A 25014-nucleotide genomic window follows, 5' to 3' on the forward strand; every position below is an offset into this window, starting at 1 on the left:
TTTTTTTTTTCAGTTGTAGGGCTAGTTGCTGTTTCAGTCTTACTCTCATCTTTTTAAACTATTTTCATTGTAAATCTTCAAACTGTTAAAATATTTTCTAATAATCAAACTTTAATGAAACTTCTGAAATTACTAGATGATCAAAGATAACAAAATACTGTCATTAATTTTCTGCCAGATACTTCTGTAGGAAAAGGAGAAGTTTCTATGCTGTAGCATCAATACATGTATTTCTGCAAAACGTTTCAGAAAATTGTGCTATCTAGTAAAATATATGTGACTAAAAGGTTAAAAATACTTCAAAGGATTGTAAAATAGATTTTAGGAGGATTTAGAAAGTATTTATTTGCTCTTACAGTGAAAAAGAGAGATCCACTAGATATAAGAAATTTTGATTATAGTGCTCGAAGCTGGACTGGTAAATCTCCAAAACAGTTTTTGATTGACTGGTGCAGAAAGAATTTTCCAAAGAGCCCGAATCCTTCTTTCGAAAAAATTCCTGTTGGAAAATATTGGAAATGTAGGTATGTATTTCCTGTAATCTTTACATTTGCCTTTTGGTTCATTTGAAAATAAAAATTCTCGTCAATTCTCTCTTGTTGATAAAGATTTATATCAATGTAGACTGTTTAACCCAAACTCTTTGTTAGCCCATCAGGGAGGTATTTTACTCTTGATAGCTCTGCAAAAGTGATGCTTAGCCTAGACAAAATCACAAAAAACCCTTATCCCTCTTTTATGGGTTCATTCACTAGAATCTTTTTTTTTTTTTATTATTTTTTATTTATTGCTGAGTGAAAGATTAGTCTGAAGCACCCCTATGAAATAGATTTGAACAACTTATGTTTGGTGTTCTTATTCAGAATAACATATTAAATCAGAGATTCAAGTTTATGAATACCAAAACCCTTCTGAAAATTGTTTAAAATAAAGTGGAAGTTAAAAATTTGTGTCAAAGCATAAATTTATGGGCAAAACAGTGCAGTATCTTACTTTAAAATTTATTGTAGAAATCAAGTCTAAAATATAGAGTTGTAGAGTAGAATATTACCATGTATTAATAAAGCAGACACAGAGTTATAAATAAGTAATGTTTCTTTAAGGAATCAAGTAAAAGAGCTTCTTGCTCATGAAATTTGGCTCCTGCTCTGACTGCTGTTAATCTGTTAAACAGATGCTTCTGTCTTGGTAGACTGTTGAATGTCATCTTGATCTATCCTAAATAGTTACAAACACACAAAGACTGGGTCCTTCTTCCAAAGCACCTGACCTTAGTGGTAATCTGTATGTATCTCTGTGTATATATATATATATATATATATATATACTTCTGACTTGAAGAAAATAGAGATGTTTTTAAAGTGGAAAAAAACCCCACAAATTCAGTGCTGGAATATTTGCTGAAAATGTTAAGTCATACAGGTATTTTCTGTTTATAGCAGTTGCAGAAAATTGAGACAACTGCTTTTGAAATTTTTCTTTAAGGGTCAGGATTATCAAGACATCAGATGATGTAATGGCAATGTGTCCTACAATCGTAACAGAAGATAGTATGCAAGCACAACATCTAGCTGCAACTTTGGCACTCTACCATTTAACCAAAGGACAGGTAAGTTTCTTAGCAGTATTACTGTTCTTGGCCTCAAATCTGCCTCTGTGCTTTTTTGCTATAGTATCTATAGTTAAGTTCTAAAAATAGTTTCAGGTAGCATTTCCCATTAAATTCTTTGCTTCCATTACATGTTCTTTTGTTTTTATCTAATTGTGTGTGTGCTTTGCAGCATACAAAAGAGATTTTTGGTTTTTTTTGGTTAAAGCTATACTTGCAGTCTTGTAAAAACTGAAAGCTAATTGAAGATAAAGACATATTGTTGACATTTATTTTACTGCTTTCATAGTTTCTGTATTTAGAATGGTTTCCTATTTGTTTTTTGTAAATTTTTTTGACATTTGAGTTTGTTTACACATAAAATATTAAAAATAGTCATATTACTAAAGTACATAATATAATATTTCTCTGCTTTTTTCACGGGAAGTCAGTTCATCAGTTGCTGCCTCCTACCTACCGAGATGTCTGGTTAGAATGGAGGGATATCGAAAAGAAAAAGGAAGAAGAAAGCAAGATAGAAACCAACAAACCGCGTGATACCTTTATTGCCAAATTGTTAAACAAACTGAAACAGCAGCAGCAGCTTCAGTCTGAAAACCAGCCAAGACTATCTGAGGATCCTGAAGATTCCTGGGAAAACTTGGTTCCTGATGAGGAATTCAGCAGTCTCTCCCTTGAGACCTCAGATGCAGATAATTTGGAACCTTCAAGGAATTTGTTTAAGAAGCTGCAGAGTTCCTCTAGATACCAGAGGCTTCTGAAAGAGAGGCAGGAGTTACCTGTGTTTAAGCACAGATACTCGATTGTAGAAACTCTAAAAAAACATCGAGTAGTTGTTGTCGCTGGTGAAACAGGCAGTGGGAAGAGTACCCAGGTGCCCCATTTTTTGTTGGAAGACTTGTTGCTAGATGAAGGATCAAAAAAATGCAATATTGTTTGCACACAACCCCGAAGAATCTCAGCAGTGAGTCTGGCGACAAGGGTTTGTGAAGAGCTAGGATGTGAATCAGGACCTGGAGGAAAAGTAAGAAGTGTCTTAATTCCTTTGTTGTCTTGATCAAATAGGGGGCTGGATTGTTGACAAAAAGTGAGAACATTATTTCTTATACAACCAAACAATTAGATGTTATTTTCTCCTGAAAAGGACTTCTTGGTGTGTCAGTTGTTTCTTTTTCTCTTGTCACCTGTGAAACTATAGATATCCATATGATTTCTAAAATCTTCAGAGGCTTATATAATGCAACAGTGTTTCATATATGGAATGGTCAAAGATTTGAGCAGATTGCCCAGGAACTGTTGTGTCACTACCCTTAGGGATGAAGCAAAGTCCCTGAATAAGGCTCTGAACAATCCGGTCTGGTCTTGAGTAAGGCCATGCTTTGAGAGAGGCCCTTTCCAGCAAAAGTTATTTTGTTTTAGCCCTTCTGCTTTCTTCAAATATGTGTTATTTCAAAATATTTTTGAAACTGTATTTTCAGAGTCCTGAAAACATCCTGATTTTACCAACTCTGCCACTCTGGATAAATTTCAAGATTTTTTTCTTTTCTCAATAAAGTAAAGTACTTGTGAGGAAGTGTGGCAGTTATTCACTATACTACTTAATTAGCAACTTGTGCAGTATCTGAATCTGACAGCTACTAAATTTCACTTAATTTTGAATGTTGTTAGCTTGTATGTTATTTTAAGTTATTCTATATTTTTAATGTATTTTTTTAAAGAATTCCCTGTGTGGATACCAAATTCGTATGGAATCAAGAACAGGAGAAGCCACCAGACTACTGTACTGTACAACAGGTGTCCTGCTTCGGAAACTTCAAGAAGATGGTCTCCTGTCAAGTATATCTCATATTATTGTTGATGAGGTTATCAGTTCTTTACTATTCTGCAGAAATTACTGTTATTCTGGGCTTTGATCTGTACTAAATTCTTGCTATAGATCTGTTTTTCTGATTCTAGGTACATGAAAGAAGTGTCCAGTCTGATTTCTTGCTAGTTATTCTGAGAGAAATCTTGCATAAACGCTCAGACCTGCACCTGATTTTAATGAGTGCCACTGTAGACAGCGAGAAGTTTTCCAGCTATTTCTCACACTGTCCCATTTTAAGGATCTCAGGGAGGAGCTACCCAGTTGAGGTAGGTAGATGTTTATTTTGATTATGCAAGATACTTTGTATGTATGTATACAGTGTTTGCCTGGTTAGGATCTAGACAATATATCACTTTTTTTAACCAGAAATATAGATCTTAAAATAAGTATTTCAAGGACTTGTAGTCCATTTTCTTTTATTAAAATATAAAATAGCTTCAGTGCTTTGGAATACATAGCTGTACTATTTTTTGTGATGGATTTATTGATTACAATCAGTCCCTCAGTTACACTTTGATTTTTATCTGTTCAACTTAGGTAGAAGGGAAAGCACTAAAGATTCTTCTCACTCCCCTGTAACTGTCTCACTGCAGTCTTACACATAAGAGTAATACGCATAAGTTTTAAGTTATAATACGCATAAGCTTTTCTTATGCATATTATGTAGGTTATGGTAAAGGTTATGTAGTGATCAGGTGGAGAAGCCCATTAACAAACTTGTTGCAGCTCTAAGATTAGGTTTTCAAAAATCATAAGACAGTTCAAGTTGAAATGTGCAAGATTTTTTGCAACATTAAGGCCCTGTTCAACTTTACATAAGATTTAAAAAATTAAAGAAGTTGCCGATTAGTTTTTTATGTGCCTCATGTTTTTTCTTTGAATTTTCACCAAAGATTTTCCATGTTGAAGATGTAATTGAAGCAACTGGCTATGTTCTGGAGAAGGACTCAGAATATTGTCAGAAGTTCCTGGAGGAGGAGGAGGAAGTAACAGTAAATGTTATGGGTAAAGGAGGAAGCACTACAAAGCACCAGGTGAGACAGGCATTTTTAGTTTTGTCTTGGAACTTTTTTGGGGTTTTTATTATTTAATCATTTTGGTTCCTTTGAATTTATTGTGGTTGGACTATAGAATACCAAATGAATATTTGATATTTAGTTTATAAAAACACAATGGCACTCCTACAAATATTTATGAATGCTTCACCCTTTTGATTTTTGCTCCAACTCCTATATAGCTGTCTTGATTTTGCTGTATTTGACATTGAGGTCTCTTGTAGATTTCCAGCTCTGGATGTATAAGCAGCAGCAGGGAAACCTTTTTTTTTTCCCCCCCGAAGAATTCTTCTACAGTGAACTTAACAACAGAAGAGAAAAGGCTTTATCCTTCCTTACATAACACCTCCCAAGATCCTCCAACTTGGCATGCCAAATGAGATGATTTACCTGAGATTGTTGTGTAGACCTCATTAGTTTAACAGGTTATGGTAATCTTTAGGTACTCTGCAGTGACAGCTGTATGTGCTTTTGGATAAAAACACGTGAAGGAGAAATTCTATCAGTGCCATCTGACTTTGGCAGCTTAGGCTGTTAATCTAGACTATGTATTTTTTGGAAGATACCTGTGTGCTCCAATTTGCTTTGCAAAACTTCTGAAAATTTAGCTTGCTACAATCAAGCACTTATACATGTTAAAAAATAGTCTGGTGTACTCTGCTGATTGTTTTCCTTCAGTACAGAAGGATATGTGGTGTCAAGCTTCCCTAAGTGTATTGAGTAAAAATGAAGTAGTTTACAGTAGTCCCACTTAATTTAGAAACTATGCTATGTATGTAAGATGTCTAGAAAAAAAATCAAATGTGTGTCTCTCCTGCTAACTGTTCTTTTTTCCTGGACCAAAACACTGCAGGAGTTGCCACCTAGTTCATTCTTAATTTTCCTTGCAAGCATTAGTTGAGAAGGGTGAAGTGAGGGAGAGGGAAAAGGTGAAACTAGTTTCTTACACCCCAAAATTGGAGTTTTGAAAGAGGAGTATCTATCTTGTTATCCCACTTTGAACTGATACCATTTGAATGCCAGATATGGACCTGGGGACTGTTTACCTCTTGGACAGACTTTAATTTTTACCTTTTTTTAAAATCTGGAATGTCATTCAAAAGTTTTAGGTGCTTCTACACGTTATGTAAGTGGTTGTGATTTAATCTAACTCACACAAGTGTTGGTGGGAAATTAGTTAAATTTCTCTTATCCCAATCTCTGTTTCAAGTGAATGGCAAATTCACCTTCTGCTTTCTTATGTTCTTCTAAAATACTAAGAATGTGATGATTTTTTTTTTCTGCTTACTCTTGTTTTTTAGGAATATGTCCCAATCCAGTCTGGATCTGGAATCAGTTTGGCTCCTTACTATGCGAAGTATAGCAGTCGTACACAGCAGGCTATCTTATATATGAACCCTTACAAGATCAACCTTGAACTTATTTTGGAGTTGCTTGCATACTTAGGTACTTCTAGTCCACTTCTTAAGAAGTTCGTGTACTTGGGGTTGTCCTTTGGATCTATTTTCCACTGCTTTCTGCTGCTTCTATAATGAAGTGCTTTACTTCATTCTCATAGGAAAGATCCTAAGAAGCATTAACCACAGGGCCTAGCATTTGTTCCTGTTATTCTGTGAAACTGTTTGCAATGTATGTTTGTTTTAGCTATATTTTTGTGCTGTTATTTTCCAGATAGAAGTCCCCAATTCAAGAATATTGAAGGTGCTGTGCTGATCTTTTTACCAGGCCTTGCTCATATCCAGCAGCTGTATGATCTCATTTCAACTGACAGAAGATTTAATTTGCATGACAGGTAACACAGATATTTTTTACTAAGTTAATGCTCTTTAGTTACAACCCAACAAACATATTCGTTAAGGTTTGCTATTCTTGTAAAAGGCAAGTGAGAGTTACACCTCTGAGCTAATTGTGCTACAATATACTTTTACTACAATGCAAATGTACTCTTACTGCTATAGTCTAAAAGTTATACAAACAGCAATGACAGATACTTAGGAATGGTATGATACATTTTCTTTTATTACTTACTATTTTATTCTTCAACAAATTTATGTAATCAAAAGCACTTGACTACTTCTTTTCCGCTTCTTAGGGTATGGAAGCTGCCATACCTGGGATACAGATTTCTGTGGCTTACTGTTTACATGGAAGTGACTACTTCCTGAGAAGAGCTCCAGGGCATCTGGATCTACCAAGAGAAATGGCCTAGGGTTGTAGTGACAGATAATTTCAAAATTTTTTTGGGGGTAACTAAAAGTTAGGAACGTAACTGCATAAAAGGAACAATTGCAGTCAAATGCTAAATATTTGTTGATGGACTGAGATGTAAAGGTCTGGAAGAGAAAGAAAGTACCAGTCTGTGTGCTGGTCTCATCTTTGAAGGCCTCTATTACTCAAAGTTGCACGTATTTGTAATGGTCCTTTTCTTGGAAGCACAATTTAAAGGACTTGGGTTTACAAACAGCTAGCTCCCTTTATTGCTAGACTGTTATTGTAAAGTAACCAGCAGTTTTGCAGTATTACTCTTTTTCCTGCATTTTTACTGAATGGGAGAACATCCCTATGAACTAATTGGGTTGTTTTTTCTAGCTATTGTAATAAAACAATGAGGCAGACTTTCATATGTAATCATACTAAGTTTTACTCTTTCAGTTATGTGTTCTTGTCCACATGCTGCCATTATACTGGTCTTATATTTTTACTCCATTTAATTTTATAAGTGTGTATTTATTATTACAATTTCTTGTTCTAGGCACAGATTGATAGCTTTGCATTCTGTTCTTTCAACTCAAGATCAAGCAGCTGCATTTACAATACCTCCTCTCGGTATTAGAAAGGTAATATTTACAAAGTTCACAACTGTAAAGAGAAATTTTCTGTGGGTAACTCTGAATTGATACCATACAGAATTACACAACAACTAGGTGTTCCTAGAATTTCCTCTCTGCAAAGAAACAATTCTAATTTGGTGGTCTGTAATGGATAGAAGATATACGCTGTGGAAATATTGACAGTATTAGACAAATTCTTAAACCTAAAATTTTTTTGTAATCTTTCTTAATTATTACTTACCAGTATTTTAACTATTCTTAACCAGTAACTATGACTTTTATTTTGGAAAAATACTATTTTCTTTACTGCCAAACTGTATAATCAAATGTTGATCAATTTTGGCAGGTACTAACCAGTAATTTTGATGGATTATAAAGCAAAATGTGAATGCGAAATTTATTTCTTAACTTTTAATTTCTCTCCTCAATCAAAACTAGACCATTTTACAAGTCACGTAGCTTTTAATTATTTGTTAGATTATTTAAAGAAACATTTCTGGGTAAAAAAAATTTAACCAGACTTACTCCATAATAGTGATTTAAAGGTTGAAACCTGTTACTCGTTCCAGTTATTCTTTTTATGTTATGTTACTCTTTCCAGATTGTTTTAGCAACGAATATAGCAGAGACGGGTATCACAATACCAGATGTTGTCTTTGTAATTGATACTGGGAGAACAAAAGAAAATAGGTGAGAGTTTGATTTTCATCAATCACACTGTGATTACTACACATATTTGGAGGACAGAGCTGCAAGGATTTTGTAGTATCCTTATTAACTAAGACCAATCCTTTTTTTAATTGTCCCAATTAATTAGAGTTATGGATGCAGAAATGTGCTGAGCTCATTTAAAAGCTTGGAGTTTTGGGTGCAGGTTTGGGATGTATGTTTGAAGTTTCAAATGGTGAGAAGAACAAGAGAAGTTCATAGATAATGTATATAATGTATGGAGAATTATGATTAAGTACTGTTTTAAAAATGAAGAAAGTAGGTTTTATGCTATCAGGTTTTGAAAGTTATTTTTCTTCACTTTAAATGTGAAAATCCCTACATAATGTGTTAAAATTATTCTGATTGCCAAGGAGATGAAATAAAAAGCTTTAATTTTCCAGTTTTTGTGCTTTCACTAGTGACTTGTATTCAAGGTATTATAATATAAAGTTCCTCCCAGATATGCTTGGTTTTCAAAACTAAATGTATTTTCAAAAATTGCTCATTAGATATATTGTCAGTATGGTGGTGTTCAGGTTTTATATACATGAAAATTTAATTTCTGAAGTGTGAATCTGCTTTATAATGTTTAAGGTATCATGAAAGCAGTCAGATGAGTTCCCTGGAAGAGACCTTTGTTAGTAAAGCTAGCGCTCTGCAGCGGCAAGGAAGAGCTGGCCGTGTTAGGGATGGGTTCTGCTTCCGAATGTACACAAGAGACAGGTATTGTAAACTTAGCAAAATTCTGTAAATCACATAGATACCGTATTTTTTTTTTATGTGCAAGACCAAGAATTCTTGTTGAAATCCTTGTTCACTTTATTTACTGCAAACCAGAAAGATAAAACTGGAAAAAACTCAACCAAAACAAGAATTTTAATATCACATGTGTAACGTGTTACAGTAGTCTTTCACACTTTTTGAAAAAGATGATTTTATTCTTAATATTTCTGTAGTGTGTTTTTTTAATTTCTGTATGGTGTTTTTTAAAAAATATTCATAATTAAAGAAAGGGCAGCACAGGAAATTGTAGAACATCAATTTTTTACACCACCTGATTGGCTTACATCAAATGTGTGCAAACCTTACCTCCTAAACCTTGAATTTATCAGACAAATCTGTAGACTTCTGAGGAGGTAATCTCTGTGGATGAGATGGGGGCACTGCAGAATTAGTTTCTGTTACTGCAGTGGAATAATCTTTTTCCAGCTTCTGTGAAAACCTTAAGTGACTTTCAGCTGAGAAAAAAATTAACATTAAAGTCTTTTGATCTAACCAGTGAAGTGTGCCTTTTAACCCCCTAAAAGGCTTTCCAGTTTGAAAGCATTTTACAGACTTGTTTTGAAAATTGGGATTTCCTGCCTTTCTCTCAGTAAAACTTGTCTTCCAAGCCACAACACATACCTTAATTCAAAGTATGAATGGCTTACCCATGCTACTCCCTTCCCTGCCCCTCAAGAGAAAAACTGCCAAGAATGACCATGTAAAAAACCAGATTTACAAGTTTAATTCAAATATTTAGTTGAATATATATTTTGTGATGTTGCAGGTTTGAAAGCTTCATGGAATATTCTGTTCCAGAAATACTGCGTGTGCCTTTGGAGGAATTATGCCTTCATATTATGGTATGGGTTTTGGTTTTAGAATTGCTAACCTTTTGTGGTGGGTTGTTGACCATGACTGGACGCTGGGTGGCCCCAAAGCTCCTCTATTACCCTCCACCTCAGGTGCTTGGGAGAGAAAATATAACAAAAGGCTCATAGCTAGAGATAAGAAACAAAGAGATGACTCACCAGTTACTGTCCCAGGCAAAACAGACTTGATTTGTGGAAATCAATTGAATTTATAACCAATTAAGTTAGAGTAGGTTAATGAGAAGTAAAAAATACCTTTCCCTCTTTCCTGGGTTTAACTTTATTTCCCGATTCCCTACCTCCTATCCTCCATCAGCACAGGGAGATGGGGAATGGCAGTTTTGGTCAGTTTATCACAGATTTCTGCTGCTGCTTCCTCCTCAGAGCAAGGGAGGACTCCTTCCTCTGCTTGATCTTGGGGTCACTTCCACTGGAGACAGTCAAGCTTCTGCAGTGTGAATCCTTCCCCTAGGTTGCAGTTTGTCATTAACTACTCCAGCATGGATCCCCCTCAGGGTCATAAGTTCTGCCAGCAAATATGCTGCCGTGTGGGCTCCTCTCATTATGGCGCCACAGGTCCTGCCAGGAGCCTGCTCCAGTGTGAGCTCTCCACAGGGTCACAGCCTCCTTCAGGCATCCATCTGCTTGAGTGGGGTTCCACCACAGACCTCCATGAACTGCAGGGTAATAGCCTTCCTCACCATGGGCTGTAGCAGCTGGAGAACCTCCTCCCCTACTTTATTCACTGGTTTTGATGTCTTCAGACTTGTTCTTACCTCCTCATCTCTATCTGCAATTTGTTTCTGTGCAGTAACTTCTCCTGGAGGCATGATCGCCATCACTGATTGGCTCAGCCTTGGGCAGTGGGTCTGCCCTGGAGCTACCAGGCATTGACTAGATACAGGGAAAGCTGCTCTCTTAGCTTCCCACCAAACTCACCCATGCAGCCCCTACTACCTAAACCTGGCAACACAAGCCCAATACACCTTGTTAGCTAAAAATACTATGCTTGCCTTTGGACGAATTATGCCTTCATACTATTGCCTGTTTCGGAATTTTTGACCCTAGTTTATTACTACAAACCTAATCCAATGCAATTGCTTAGTGGGGCTTCTCATACAAGTAAGGGAGTAACTCAACATTTGATTGCTGTAAAATATGAGCATGCTGTTCAGAGAATAGTGATTATGAATATGATTCCTGATTATGAATATGATTCCACTTTCCCTCAGATTGACAATTTTAAACTCTGTTAACAGCCTTCTAATTGATTTCTTTTATCTCTCACCATGTCTTAAGTGAGTAGGATGTGCATAGGAAAAGTAGCAACCTGGTAAGTTAGTGCTGGGTCGAGCTGCAGCCCATCAGGATTAAGAGTCCCCTGCTCATCAGTGATCACTGGTAACACACTTCTCTGAACAGTGGTCATGCCATATGAAGCCCTTCCAAACAGTGAAGTTTTGTTAACCTAATGTGGGGCATGTCAGCCTTCCAGGAAGCAAAATGCTTGTTTGGTGGGGAAGGAATATGAACTTCTGATGCAGGATCAGCTTTCCAGTTTTTTGTGTTGCTGTTAGATAGCTTTTTTATAATAAATTTTTGTACTGAAATATATGTCCCTTTACTTCACAGAAATGCAGTCTTGGCTCTCCTGAAGAGTTTCTTTCTAGAGCGTTAGATGCACCACAGCAGCAAGTAATTGGCAATGCAATGAATCTTTTGAGGAAGATTGGCGCTTGTCAGTTAAACGAGCCCAAGCTGACTCCATTGGGCCAGCACCTTGCAGCCCTTCCTGTTAATGTAAAGATTGGCAAAATGCTTATATTTGGTGCGATATTTGGCTGCTTGGATCCTGTGGTGAGTGAAAAAATGATATTTTGAAAAGTATATAAATTATTAATTCTTTGCAATTAATCTGATTTCCTGTAGTGTGGTATTTTGAAAAGATGATGCCAGTTAAAATGTTTACTTTGGTGTGAGGGCACCCAGACATCATGGAGGAGAATAATATAAGTGTTCTTTATGGTTGGACTCAATGATTTTTAAGGTCTTTTCCAGCTCAAAGTGGTTCTATGATTCTAAACTCCTGTGTACTCTCCACAGTGGATAATCAGTCTTGCTTTCCAGTTTTTTTGCCTCAGTTATCAATGGCAACTACTTCTATGGCAGTCAGGTGAAGTCCCAGGTGACTGGGAAAGGGGAAACATTGTACCCGTATTCTTTAAAAAAAGTAGAAAAGAGAGACCTTGGGAGCTACTAAACTGTCAGCTTCAATTCTACCTGGGAAGATCATGGAACAGATCCTCCTAGAAATGTAATGTGCCACTTGGAGGACAGGAAGGTAATTCAAGACACCAGCATGAGCTTACCAAGGGCAAGTCCTGCTTGACCAACCCGGTAGCCTTCTGTGCTGGAGAGTCTGTATCAGTGGGCAAGGGAAAGGCTGCATATTCATTTATTTGGATTTCTGCAAAGCCTTTACTGTGGTCCCCAATCTAAACTGAAGAAAGATGGATTCAGAGGGTGAACTATGAGGTGGATAAGAAAGTGGTTGCACAGTCCCATCCAGAGGCTTGTGGTCAAGGGCCCAGTGTCCTGATGGGACACCAGTGACAAGTGGTGCCCTCAGGGGTCTGTGTTGGGACCAGAGTTATTAAATATCTTCATCAGTGACATAAGACAAAGGGATCTAGTGCACCCTCAGCAAATTTGCAGATGACCCCAAACTGAGTGGTGCTGTTGACACACCTGAAGGATGGGATGCCATCCAAATGGACCAGGAGAAGTGGGCAAATCAAGACCAAGTGCTGGTGCTGCACCAGGGCAGGACAACCTCAGATATCAGCACATGCTGGGTATGAACAGCCTTAGAGCAGCCCTGCCCAGAAGGACTTGGGAATGCTGGTGGCTGAGAGGCTGGACATGACCCAGCCATGGGCACTCCCAGCCCAGAGAGCCAAAAGTGTCCTGGGCTGCATCCAGAGCAGTGTGGGCAGCAGGGGGGAGGAAGGGGATTCTTCCCCTCTGCTGTGCTTTCATGAGACCCCACCTGCAGTGCTGGATCCAGCTCTGGTAGCCCCAACACAAAAAGGATGTGGATCTGCTGAAGTGAGTCCAGAGTTTATCACAAAGATGATCAGAGAGGATTGGAGTACCTCTTCTTTGAGAAGCCTAAGAAAATTTGGGTTGTATAGCATGGAGAAAAGGCTTCAGCATGACCTAATTGCAGCTTTTAGTATCTGAACGGCATTGAAGAGGAACTTCTTAAAGGGGCATATGGTAATAGGGCAAGAGGGAATGGGTTTGAACTGAAGGAGCATTTGGTTTGATTCAATATTAGGAAGAAATTCTTTGCTGTGAGGGTGGTGAGACACTGGCACGGGTTGCCCAGAGAAGCTGTGGATGTCCCATTGCTAGAAGTGTTCAAGGCTGGGTTGAGTGGTGCTTTGAGCAACCTGGTTTTTAGGGGAAGAAGTCCCTGCCTAAAGCAGGGGCTTGAAACTAGATGATCTTTAAGGTCGCTCGCAACCCAAGCCCATAATTCTAAGATAATGATAAAAGAAAATTTCAGGCTATTTTAGTGTTATAAATCTGTAAGCTTGTAACAAAATACTTCTAAGTGATGTGTACTGAAAAATTGCAGGCAACTTTGGCTGCTGTTATGACAGAAAAATCCCCATTTACTACACCTATTGGTCGAAAAGATGAAGCAGATCTTGCAAAATCATCTCTAGCTATGGCAGTTTCAGACCATATAACAATCTACAACGCTTATCTGGGGTAAGTGATGATTCTTCTATGCTCATAACTAGTAGCAGATAACACATAATGCAGTTATGTAAGGAATCCTTAATATTCTTGAACTGCTCTCATTTCAAGTTTTTTTCTGTTCAGAGTAACAATAGATTGCCAAGTGCTGTAACACAAATGGATAATTTGCTTATTGTTTTGGTTTTCAATACCTTTTTAACTATGCCTGCTTACATACAGAGTTTACCGTGTCAGTTTATCCTAGTGATTAAAGTATTTTGTTTGCTGTTGGTGGTATTTTGACCAGAATATTTTGTATTTGATAAAGCACAAATGTATAAAATGACATACAGGTTTTTTTCTCTTTAGGGTATTACCACTAAGTCTGAATTTTCTTTTGACTGTCAAGAGAGGCAGAAATGTGTGGAGTTGAGAGTGAATCACCTAGTATTGTTGTTAATATCTGTTAAATCTACATTACAGTCATGTTCTTTAGAGTGTTCTTAGACCAGCAGAATTCACCTTCGTTAGTACAACTTACTTTAGAGTGGAGAATGCTTTTCAAAACAAATTTTTCTTTTCTAACTTAGGGCCTCTTTGCTGTTAGAGTCTTGATGGGTTTCTTGCTGTAATAAGACACTCACTATTTTTTCCTTAGGTGGAAAAAGGCCCGACAGGAAGGGGGGTATCGTGCTGAAATGACTTATTGCAGAAGAAATTTCCTTAATAGGACTTCACTGTTAACTCTGGAGGTAAAACTTATCATTATGCTCTAAACTCATAAAGATATTTGTTAAAATTTCCTTCTGAAAATGTCAATCCCTTTTAAAGACATGATATGTGGCAGTTACTATTTAGACGAGATAAAAGCAAGTGGAATTTAGGGACTGATGAAATGCACACTCTCAATCAAGGTAGCTGTGTCTGTATTTGAGTTTTGGATATGCGCACTTTGGTAAACTACAGCTTTGTAGTCCCTGCCATTGGAAAAGCTAGGCCTTATTTTCATCAGAGAATCAAAACTTCGTTAATTGAAATATTTATATTATTCTTGATATCAAATAACATATCTATTAACAGTTTATTTGAAAGACAAGCCAAAAACATACATGAATGGCCTCTTATTTTTGGTGAGAAATTGTTTTTATTGTTTTTTCCTTTAAGTTTAGGTGACTGAGTACTTGTAAGCAGAACTGGATCTTTGATGCAAATGTATCTCTTCATTTTAACTCCAGGTAGAGATTTAGTATTTGCAGAATATATATTTCCATATATTTAATCCTATATTCCAGATATCAGATTGTTATAAATAATGTTTTTATCTTAGGAATAGCTAGGATTTTCCAGTGTGGCTGCAGAAAATGCAAGTGATTATTCTAGTAGAGGATTTCCCCTGGAGAGCATGAATCATTCAGATGAAGTGTCATTTCCTGCTGTTGAAATGGAGTATGTAACTTTTTTAATTCAAAACTTTACTAATACCATCCTAATTTCAGGATGTGAAGCAAGAACTCATAAGGGTAGTCAGAGCAGCGGGGTTTACAGCACCTTCAACACAATGTGGAGGAGATGGAAATGGAGCCACACAGTCCCTGTCTCTCAGTGAAATAGCTCTTCTTAAAGCTGTGTTGACTGCAGGGCTGTATGACAACGTAGGAAAAATACTGTATGCAAAGTCTGTGGATATTACAGAGAAGCTGGCTTGCACAGTAGAAACTGCTCAGGGTAAAGCTCAAGTTCATCCCTCTTCTGTAAATCGAGACTTGCAGACTTATGGATGGCTGCTTTACCAGGAGAAGGTAAGTTGAAGATAGTGAACGTAGCTTTTGTGTAAAGGTGGAGTTCTGCCTCTAGTATACTTCAGAGTAGTGTATGTTATTTACTATCTAATTGTTTTATGTTAAAGAGTCTTATGATCTAATGATCCTCAAGTCCATAAAATTGGGTCAACTGAGTGCTGAAGAAAAAGGTGAAGCTGAAGATCATGGACAAATCTGTTCATGGTGAAGCTGGTAGCTATAAATGGAAGGCATTTTCTGTGTATCATTGAACTTATTAGTATCATTCATTTTTTTAAATACAGTCTTGTTGATTTTAATAGCACTTTACACAGTTATATCTAATAGTAACTTCTCAAAGTGTACTTTGTTACTGTTCTGAGGTTTTGAAACTTGGTACTGACTTACACCAGTAATAAAATAAAAGAGCCAATTCTGTAATGGACAGTTAAACTCCCTAAGTGAGTCGCATTTTTTTTAACTTTCCCCTTCAATTGAAAATCTTATCAGCTATTTGCTAAATTGAAGTGTTTGTATTTAGTTATATTTCTGGTACAACAAAAGTTTGACAGCTGTTTAGTGGCCAGATTTACTGTGAAGAAGCAGGGAGTATTAGACTTTTTAATGCATATAAAGTGATAGTATTTTTTTTGAGAATTGAAAATATTTCATGACGCACGAGAACATCATGATGACAAGACAGCAGCTAAGGTAGGTGTTATTCCATAAAGAGTGGGGCAAACTAAGCCTGCACTTTTGTGTGAAGATGCACTCTTTTTATGTCCTTTCTTCTCACTACAACTCATTTCACCCCATTCTATCTTTATTCAGGATGTTCCAAAGCCAGAAGCAGTATATGCTGAGCCCCATACTTCATGCAGTGTGTGTGTCTGTGTACCACATTTATGCATGTGCATATGTGGATATAGATAAGCTGATATAACAGTTCCCAAGAAGAATGTATGATGAAAGAGCTTTGCCTGCCTTTTGCTTCAGTAGTGTTACTATTTCTAGTGTTGCTTTTATGAACACCACTAGGTTAATGTTATGTCTCTCTTTGAGCTTTAAGAAGATAACTGTGGCTTTAGCTAGCTTCTAGCATATAAACCTGTCACTTACTTAGAATGAGTTATTTTATGTGTTGTAAGGCAGACAAATAGCTATTGATTCCAAGTACTTGTTTTGGTTGCATCTTGAAAAGGGAAAAGAGTCTATTTCTTCCTTGTAGAAGTAGCAATCAAATTTAGGGTTGTAGAATGTTATGTGATCTGGGATTTTTTGTTGCTGTTTTTAATTGTTTGTGTTTGTTTATATACAGGTGAGGTATGCCAAGGTGTATTTGAGAGAAACTACTTTAATATCCCCGTTTCCCATTTTGCTTTTTGGTGGGGATATAGAAGTCCAGCATCGTGAGCGTCTCCTGACAGTTGATGGTTGGATACATTTTCAGGTGCATTGGAATTATAACTGAACTATCTTTTGTGATTCCGTGAGCTTTCATACTACATAGTTGGTACATTACCTTGATTCAGATCATCATATGTGGGAGACGGTGACAAGAGTGAAGAAAGGGGGAGAGAATTTAAGATAATGATGGGAAATTTCATATACATGTAATGAAATCTTAATAAATCACACTCAAAAGAATAGACTTGTCATATGTGGTGTGCAACAAATCAGTTCCCTCTCTCTTCAAGAAGAAAGTGTTCTTTCAGAAGAGGTATTGAAAACGGATGCAGACTAAACCTTTTTTTATAAAGCTTGTACTAAAAGCAGAGGAGTGTATGGTTTTTATATTACCCTTTCATATAATTTTATAATCTTGTAACTATGTATTTATCTTCAGCACACTACTGTATATACTGTTCTGTAGTGCAGACAGAATTATTTAAAAAAAAAAATCCAAATTGTAAAACACCTGCTTACTTGGGTTTGGGGTGTTGGCTTTTATTGATTGGATTTTTTTCCTTACTGTATATATAAATTTTACTTGGAAACTGGAAAACTAAGAGCACTTTCCTAGCATTTTTCTTCGGACAAAATAGTTGTCATGAAAATATGCTCTGTAAATTTTGATAAATGGCAAGTTGTGCTATCCAGGCCGCTACATGGTTACAATTTTCTGTGCTCTGGGCCTTGTGCTACTCTCAAAGATAACTGTAGTCAGCAAAACAATTTTTTGCCGTCTTTTGATCCAAGTAAGCGGTAATCTAATTTAATTTACTCATTTTCATGAACAGGGAATTTTAACAAGCAGGTCCCTTGTGGATTTGTTAGAGATTGTAGCCATCCAGGGACCAGAAAAACAGTTGTGCAGTTGCTGGGCTAATCACCTCTTAGAGTGTTTCAGAATTTCTACTTTTTTGCTGAGATGCTAAGCAAATTACCTTGCATTTTGTGCTTCTGCTGTAGCAGCTAGTTGTTTTACCAAAGGCAGAATATAAATGAAATAAAGATTGAAATAAGGAGGAAAGGATAAAAGGAAATATTTTTTGGAGCGGGTTCATGTTTAGGTATCCAAATTCCAAATCCAAGTGAGATTTAGAAAAGGCTTGTGATTGCCTTGTCAGGAGGCCTGGCAGACCTCCCAATAGGCAAATGCATAGCTGTTTTATTTCAGGTGTAAGTGTAATTTGAATTTTATTACTTTGGGGGTTAAAAAGGCAATTAATTGGGCAGCTTATTGGTGAAGTAATAATCTCCTCTTATGCTGGTTTTGTGGGAACACATTCTAAGTTAGCCTTCTCAGCTGCTGTTCTTCAGGCTTTAATACAGTGAACAACTGGTGCCTAAAGCTATGGCATAATGTAAGCTCAGTCATTTAATGAGTATACTATCTATCATGATTATCATTACCATTAAAAATCAAATACGTGCATCATGTTTGCAGGAATCTTGTTATAAACTCTTGTTTACATACTCCTGTTTACCCTCTTGTTGTAGGGTAATATTTTGATCTATATTTTGGTGTGAAATGTCTGATGATGAAATGTTTGTCTTTTCTTTATAGGCTCCTGTTAAAATAGCAGTAATTTTCAAACAGCTGAGGGTTCTAATTGAGTCTGTTTTGAAGAAGAAGCTTGAAAATCCCAAAATGTCACTTGAAGGTAACTTATTGCTGGCATTACTCTTTATTAAATGGACCTTGTAGCAAAACTGAGCAATCATTAGTACACTGCATCCTCACGCAGTAGCATGTGTGACATGAAAGTTCCATTAAGAGGTGTCCAGAAAGTCATTACTAACCCTGCATGTATTGTGTTGCTCACCTCAGATGTAGAAAGATATGCACAACTGCCATTTTAAAGATATCCCTAGTAACAGCATTCAAGGTAGTGGTAGTAATGGTGAGGCAAGCATCTCAAAATAGAATTGGGATTATACGTGGAGAATCCTAGGCATAGATGATTTATAAGTGTTGTGCAAGTTATCTCAAAATCTAGGTTAACCAGTGTCATATTGGTTCCCTGAAGTAAGGGATAGTGGAGCACAGTTTAAAATTTGGACACTGGATGTTCAGGAGCATATTGGTGGGGAAGAAAGGGAGTTCCTGTATGCTGATATATCTGGAGTTAACCCATGACTTTCGTAGTTTCTTGTGGAATGCTGAAATGGTCATCAGCAGTTCATCAAATAATGTTATGATGATGTAGTGTCTACATACTGTTTGTCATTTTGCTTGCCAAATGGGAATCACTTGTTTTGCTTTAGATTCTGGCATAGCCTAAAACATTGAAATTTTAAGTTGCTGAGAGCTAGCTACCTAAAACATTGAATTTTTTAGTTGCTTATGATTTTTGGCATTTTGAGAATCAAGTTGCTGTTTTTCACATTCTGTGGGGTTTTTTTTTTCTTTTCTAGATGACAAGGTCTTATACATCATCAAAGAGCTGATAAAAACAGAAAATGGTAACTGAAATCAGAAATCAGTAACAAATCAGAGCTTCAGTAATTGCAGGGGAAATACGCATTCCAGCATTAATTGGAAGTATTTAAATTCTTAGTGTGGTTTATACCAGCCATGATGGGGATAAGACTGCATGGTTTTGCATAGGATCAGCCTTTTTTTTATCAATTTTAAGATGAACATTGGATATGTTTAGCCTTTACACTATATTTGGTGCCATTTGTGTTGACTGTATGAATAATAATTGCAAGCAGTTTTTTCAAAATATGAATTGTTCACAGCCATTTCTTTTTTAACTTATGTGCTAATCATACCATCACTACAGTGTGTACTGATGATTGAAGGTTTGATCCTCAATCTCAGTTGAGTAGAATTCCATTTATGCAAACAGAGGACAAATGTTTCTCATATGGGTTACCTAAATGATGATTTTTTTTTTGGAAGTGTAAATTTACAGTATTAAACCAAGAAATCTTAGAGAACTCTTAATTTTTCTGTATGATTTACATTGAGAAGATGCTATATAAACATCTATAAGATGATAGTATGGACTGCTGTGAATGAGTGCTCAGTGAGATTTGTACTGACCAGCAGCTCCTCCCCAAAGATGAGGATGTGCTCTTCGCACCATTATTCCTCCCTATTTACCCTGATCCTTGCAACTCCTGCAGCTGTACTATGTTTTGCTCTCCCTCTTTTGTATGTTAAGTTTTGCATAGTTGTCCAGGCCCCCTTCAAGAGAAGATCATGTATTTTTTTTCTCCTCTTATTTATCAAAATTCACATTGACCCTCTTCAAGGAAATACCAGAGAAGCTCCTAGTGGAAACTTCCAGTGTCAGTTCTCTCCTACTTGTTCACCATGACTGGATGTCTTGTGTGATCCTTTGTTTCTTGTTTCTTTAGTAGTGAATAATCCTTAACTGAATAGCTTAATGAATCAGATGGTCTCACCTTCCACCTATCCACACTGTTTCTAATTATGAAGTACAATTATAGATTGCCAACTTAGCTTTCAAGAATAAGGAATATCTTGGTGGTGAGGATTTGCCGTTAAACAGTTGCAGTCAAACAGAAACTGTCTTCACAGACAGAAGCATGGTGTAGATGACCACTTCCATTTAATCTGAAAAATAAAGATTTTATAAGGCAGAGGTTAATCACGTACAGAAGGGGCATTCAGGAAACTGAAGGCATAAAAATGCAAAATATGTGGAGCCTATCCATTTAGATTATCACAGCAGAACTGGTATTGCTGTCCAGCTTGTGCACATTAGCTTACACCAGTTCTGGAAGAGGAAAGCTGTTTGCTAACAGCTCTGAAAGAACAGGGATCATATGTGTTATTCTTTTATGCTTTATGATAATGTAGTGGTAGTCCTGATTTCAGAGGAGACAGGAAGTGACTTTTAGGGTTTTTTTACAACACCATTTAGGCAAGGAAGCATTTGAATAGGAAGTTTTGATCTTAGACGTTAAGATCTCAGCTTTGCTTTCAGTATTCCCACACTGAAATCAAAACCTGCAAATTTTTTTCATTTTAGATATAAACTAAATCTGTACCCTAAACAAATTGCCTAGGTTTTATTTTGGTTGAGATGTTTTATTTGTGTCCTTTGGAAAAATGAAGTAGAAAAACATCTCAGTAATTCAGTTATTAGCAAGCTGCTCTTTCTTTTGGGTTTGATTTTTGCAAATGAGTTGTTGGTCTTAAATGGTAAATCCTAGGGAAAGTGTGAATTGTGTTTGAGTTCTTCTCCTTTATCCAACTGTCATGAATAAAAGGGTTTTTTCCATTTATAGGTGGTAATGTTGAAATTCAGAGTTATTATTTGTGTTTCTCTAGCATGCTGTGCTTTGTAATCTTCTAAATAAATAACTGAAATAAATTAAGGGGATACATTGTAATAACTGGGAAATTGCACGATCTGTGTGAGCAAGAGTTTTCTGTAAAACAAATTAAGGAGGTCACACTGTGGTGTACAGTTAAGCACAGTTAACTTTCAAAAGAAAAACTAAAAAAAAAAAGAGAAACCAAAAAACCAGATGCTACACTGGCTTTCTGCTTCTGCAGTATACATGAGCAACTTTTGTGCCTGTATTCTTTTGGGTGGATGAACTTTCTCTTTTGCTCTATTTATTTAATAAAGACTTCTGTTAACACTTCTGTGTTACTTTTCTCAAAGCGTTTGAGATCATTCAATCTCCCTGGATCTTTGTCACCATAATCTCAACTGTGGTCTGCAATGTGTTCTTTTTTTTTTTTTTTTTTAAGCAACATGTTCTCCTGGTCCCTGTCCTCACCTTGGAGAGGATTTCCTCCTCCTGCTATTCATGCTGTAGAATTCCCACCTCCTCCCATTTTTCTTCTGTATCCTAGGCTTCTTGAAGCTCTTGTTTCCTGCTGCCCTCTTTCCCAGTGCTTAACCCAGAAGCGGTTTTCTTTCTCCAGGTCTTTCCATATCTGTAGCACACTATAAATGGGTGGTTGGAGTGCAGGACTCTTTTAATTTCCCTGCATTCAACTGTTTAAAATAGTGTCCCTTCACATAAATAGTCCATGGATGAAAGTGTGAACTCCAGCATCGTGAGCTCTAGCATTCCTGGCTCTCCCCTGCTGTCGTCCTGTGCTGTTTCTGGTGACCTGCCCTGGAAGTGTTACTTCCGCGCAGTGATCATTATTAAAGCTCACGAGGTTCTGAGTTGAACTGCTAGGAGCTGGAGAGGCGCCTGCGTTGGTAATGGCAAAATCGATGGCAGCCGCTTCAGCTGGCCGCATTCGTGGCTCTGCTGTCTGGCTTGTTCTCTGCCGCGCGAGAGTGAGGAGGCCGTGGTCGGGAGGTCACAGGGCGACTCTACCGCAGCCTTCTTGCCCGAGGGAAAGCGGCAGAGAAAAGACACGCGTTTCGGTGGCTCGGATTTTGTTTTGGAGACGGTGATCCCCTAAGTGCCCAGACGACGGGACGGGCGGGGCGGGGTGCCCGGGAGGCGGGCGGTGACAGCTTTGGCGGCCAGCACTCCGCTCAAATAGCCAGTGCCGCGACCGGTGCGGACCTGGCACGGCCGCCCGCCCCATGGTGACGGCGACTAGCGGGCGGTGCGGGGGCACTCCGGAGCGCCGGGGGCCCGGCGGCTCCCCTAGGGGCTGCCCGCGCCGCCCGGCACGGCGGCGGCGCCTGGGGACGGGGACGGCGGCGGCGGCGGCGGGGGAGAACGCGCAGGAGCTGCAGGCTTTCCGCGACTACGGGGAGAGTTGGTACCGCTCCCGCAAGGGGCTGGAGAGCCGCTTCCAGCCGCGGGAGCCGCTCGCCCGGCAGCCGCAGGTGGGGACAGCGGGGCCGGCGGCGGGGAATGGGCGGCGGAGCCCGGGGTCGACCCCGCCTGATCCCTACTGCCGGTGCCGTAGGTGACGGCAGAGGCGCGCTGCAAGCTGGTCAGCTGGCTCATCCCCGTGCACCGGCATTTCGGGCTCTCCTTGGAGGCACTCTGCCTGGCCGTCAACATCCTCGACCGCTTTCTCGCCACTACCCCAGTGGCCGCCGACTGCTTCCAGCTCCTGGGGGTAACAGCGCTGCTCATCGCCTGCAAACAGGTAGGGGCGGCCCCGGGCCCCGACTGCCCCGCCACCGGGGGTGGCGGCCCGCTGAGGCCGGCCTGAGAGGGCCTCAGACCGGCCGAGCTCCGCGCCAGGTCCCCATGACAGTTTCCCATCGGCAGCGCCCTCACTCCTGTCCCCGCACGCAGGTGGAGGTGCACCCTCCTAGCGTAAAAGAGCTCCTCGCCCTCTGCTGTGACGCCTTCACCCGCCAGCAGCTCCGCAACCTGGAGTGCATCGTCCTGCATCGCCTGGACTTCGACTTGGCGGCGCCCACCGCCAGCTTCTTCCTGGAGCACTTCAGCCAGGTGCGGCTGGAGGCTCGCGGGGCCGACGCGGGGGAGGCGGCGGACGCCCGGAGCCTGGCGGCGGGCGTCGCGGAGCTCAGCCTGGCTGACTATGCCTTCACCAAGTACGCGCCCTCTCTGCTGGCCGCCAGCAGCCTGGGGCTTGCGGACCGGCTCCTGCGCCACCGCAGCCCCCTGGACCTGCGAATCAGCGGCTACCCGGAAGGAATCCTGCGGGACTGCATGGACCAGCTTCAGCTCCTGGTATCTCTGAACGGGCGGTCCCTGTCTCTCCTCCTGCCCTCGGAGGTGGCTCAGAAGTGCCCCTGGCTTGGGGATAACCGCTGACAGCGAGTGGTGTTGTACACGGCTCTGACTCGGCGTTTGTACTCCACAAAGTCGGTGCAGTCTGATCCACTAAGCCTTAGTGTCATTGGAGCTTAAAAATTAGATGGCGTTTTGCAAACGATTTTATGTGTCATGTCATCTGCACTGTCCTTTTGCTGTATTTTTTTAAGTCCATCATGCAAATACTTTACTGAATCTCACGTACTGTGTTATTTAATTGGGGAATGGTCCATAAAGATAACGTAAGGACCAACTGAACGTTGAGTAAATTCTTTTCTGCTTGTTACCTCTATACGTTTATTGGCTGGCAGTATACAGACACAGCTGGGAGAGGAAACACATTGGCACATAACGAATTCACCTTGTCAGTTAACACAATCCCCCACGAAATAAACATGCCCTGTGATGCCTATATAACTTGAGTCAAAGTTACAAGATGCTTATACATCTTGAGTTATAAGATACTATTATAACCCAAATCATAACTTTCTGTACAATGTAATAGCCAGTATATGGTTAACTTGTTGCTTAATGCTTAAATAAACAGAAACTTACCAGGTGAATAGTTTCAAAAACAGACAAATAGTAATAGACAGGTATAGCTATATTGGGAAGCAGCAGGCTATACTAATTAGTAATTAGCAAATGTAAAGCAAATTAGCCACAAAATGAAGAAATTAGACCAGTTAGATCCAGAAAGACCAAGGAACACCATAACTGCTCAAGGTTCAAAGAAAAAGTTGAAAAGTTCAGATGTGAAGAACATCTTCATTGAAGAAGGCCTCCAAGAACACTTAAATTGGGGAAGCACAAGCACAGTACAGAAGAACAATTTATATCCATGAGATAATATGTAAATAAGTTCCGGTACATATATGATGGTGTTATAACAACATAGCAATATTAAGCAATACTTACTGTAAAAATAAACCACAACACTTGACAAAAGTGGGTGAGTTATGTGAAGAAATCCCCCTCACCTCCAGTGCTGCGACTGCTCTATAGCCAATCTATGGAGTTTTATTTCACCCGTTTCAAACTGCCACCCACTGCCTTGGTCTTATAGATACACTGACATAAGTGTAGGAAAACAGAGTGTGGAATAATAACAACAGCTGAGTTTGTTTGTTTTTTAAGTTTTCTAGCAGGTCTATAATCCAGATACACACTCCTGAGCAGGCTGGCCCAATCAAAGGCAGAAAACAGTCATAGTGTTGTAAAATATTTCATTTTCTTCAATTGTATCTGTGTGCAAAAGCAGTGTTAAAAGACCTTATAGACACCTAGAGCTGCCCTAGGGAGTGCTCACCTTTCAGTGCAGGGGGACCCGGACGCCGGCCGGCACCCCGAGTCCTGCCTGCCGACAGGTATAGAGGCAGAACGAGCAAACCTTGTCCACGCTGCTGTTATTAAAAATACCTACAAGACCACCACGGGGGAATAAAGGGCAGCTCAACCTCCGCCAACCCCGTCTATGATTTTAGCTGGACATGCCGTAGCAGGGAGTGGGACCCTCTGCCCGTGCGAGGGTACCCTCTCCCTGTGCGCGGATCGGTACATTCAAGATGACATGGACGCTTTTTTTTCTCGTACATAACACAACCCACACTCGCTCCCCCCTCCACAAGCTTTCAACCAGACGG

At 39.1% G+C, this 25014-nt stretch overlaps 2 protein-coding genes across 3 annotated transcripts in view; both read left to right on the forward strand.

Moving 5' to 3' along the window:
- DHX29 (DExH-box helicase 29) overlaps window positions 1–21304 on the forward strand; it is a 28962-nt gene extending 7658 nt beyond the window's left edge. Inside the window, exons 9-27 of one of the 2 annotated variants that reach the window (XM_030237019.2) lie at window positions 359–524; window positions 1486–1609; window positions 2037–2633; window positions 3328–3471; window positions 3566–3742; window positions 4370–4510; window positions 5833–5977; window positions 6203–6323; window positions 7284–7368; window positions 7964–8052; window positions 8668–8796; window positions 9623–9698; window positions 11340–11564; window positions 13351–13487; window positions 14116–14209; window positions 14954–15256; window positions 16554–16685; window positions 18246–18342; window positions 19097–21304. In XM_030237019.2, coding sequence (XP_030092879.2) covers window positions 359–524; window positions 1486–1609; window positions 2037–2633; window positions 3328–3471; window positions 3566–3742; window positions 4370–4510; window positions 5833–5977; window positions 6203–6323; window positions 7284–7368; window positions 7964–8052; window positions 8668–8796; window positions 9623–9698; window positions 11340–11564; window positions 13351–13487; window positions 14116–14209; window positions 14954–15256; window positions 16554–16685; window positions 18246–18342; window positions 19097–19152 — 3038 coding nt within the window. In that variant the 3' untranslated portion in view covers window positions 19153–21304. Of the gene's footprint in view, window positions 1–358; window positions 525–1485; window positions 1610–2036; window positions 2634–3327; window positions 3472–3565; window positions 3743–4369; window positions 4511–5832; window positions 5978–6202; window positions 6324–7283; window positions 7369–7963; window positions 8053–8667; window positions 8797–9622; window positions 9699–11339; window positions 11565–13350; window positions 13488–14115; window positions 14210–14953; window positions 15257–16553; window positions 16686–18245; window positions 18343–19096 lie in introns of those variants that run through there. The other variant, XM_050986879.1, reaches the window with a different exon arrangement.
- Window positions 21305–21882: 578 nt separating this feature from the next.
- Window positions 21883–23690, forward strand: CCNO (cyclin O). Its single transcript, XM_030237494.2, is given in 5 exon segments — window positions 21883–21982; window positions 22090–22148; window positions 22150–22464; window positions 22548–22733; window positions 22886–23690. Coding segments are annotated over 5 exon segments (1146 nt in total). The 3' UTR covers window positions 23372–23690.
- Window positions 23691–25014: the final 1324 nt, after the last annotated feature.

Source organism: Serinus canaria, chromosome Z (genome assembly GCF_022539315.1).
Source record: "Serinus canaria isolate serCan28SL12 chromosome Z, serCan2020, whole genome shotgun sequence".
NCBI classification, from domain to species: domain Eukaryota; kingdom Metazoa; phylum Chordata; class Aves; order Passeriformes; family Fringillidae; genus Serinus; species Serinus canaria.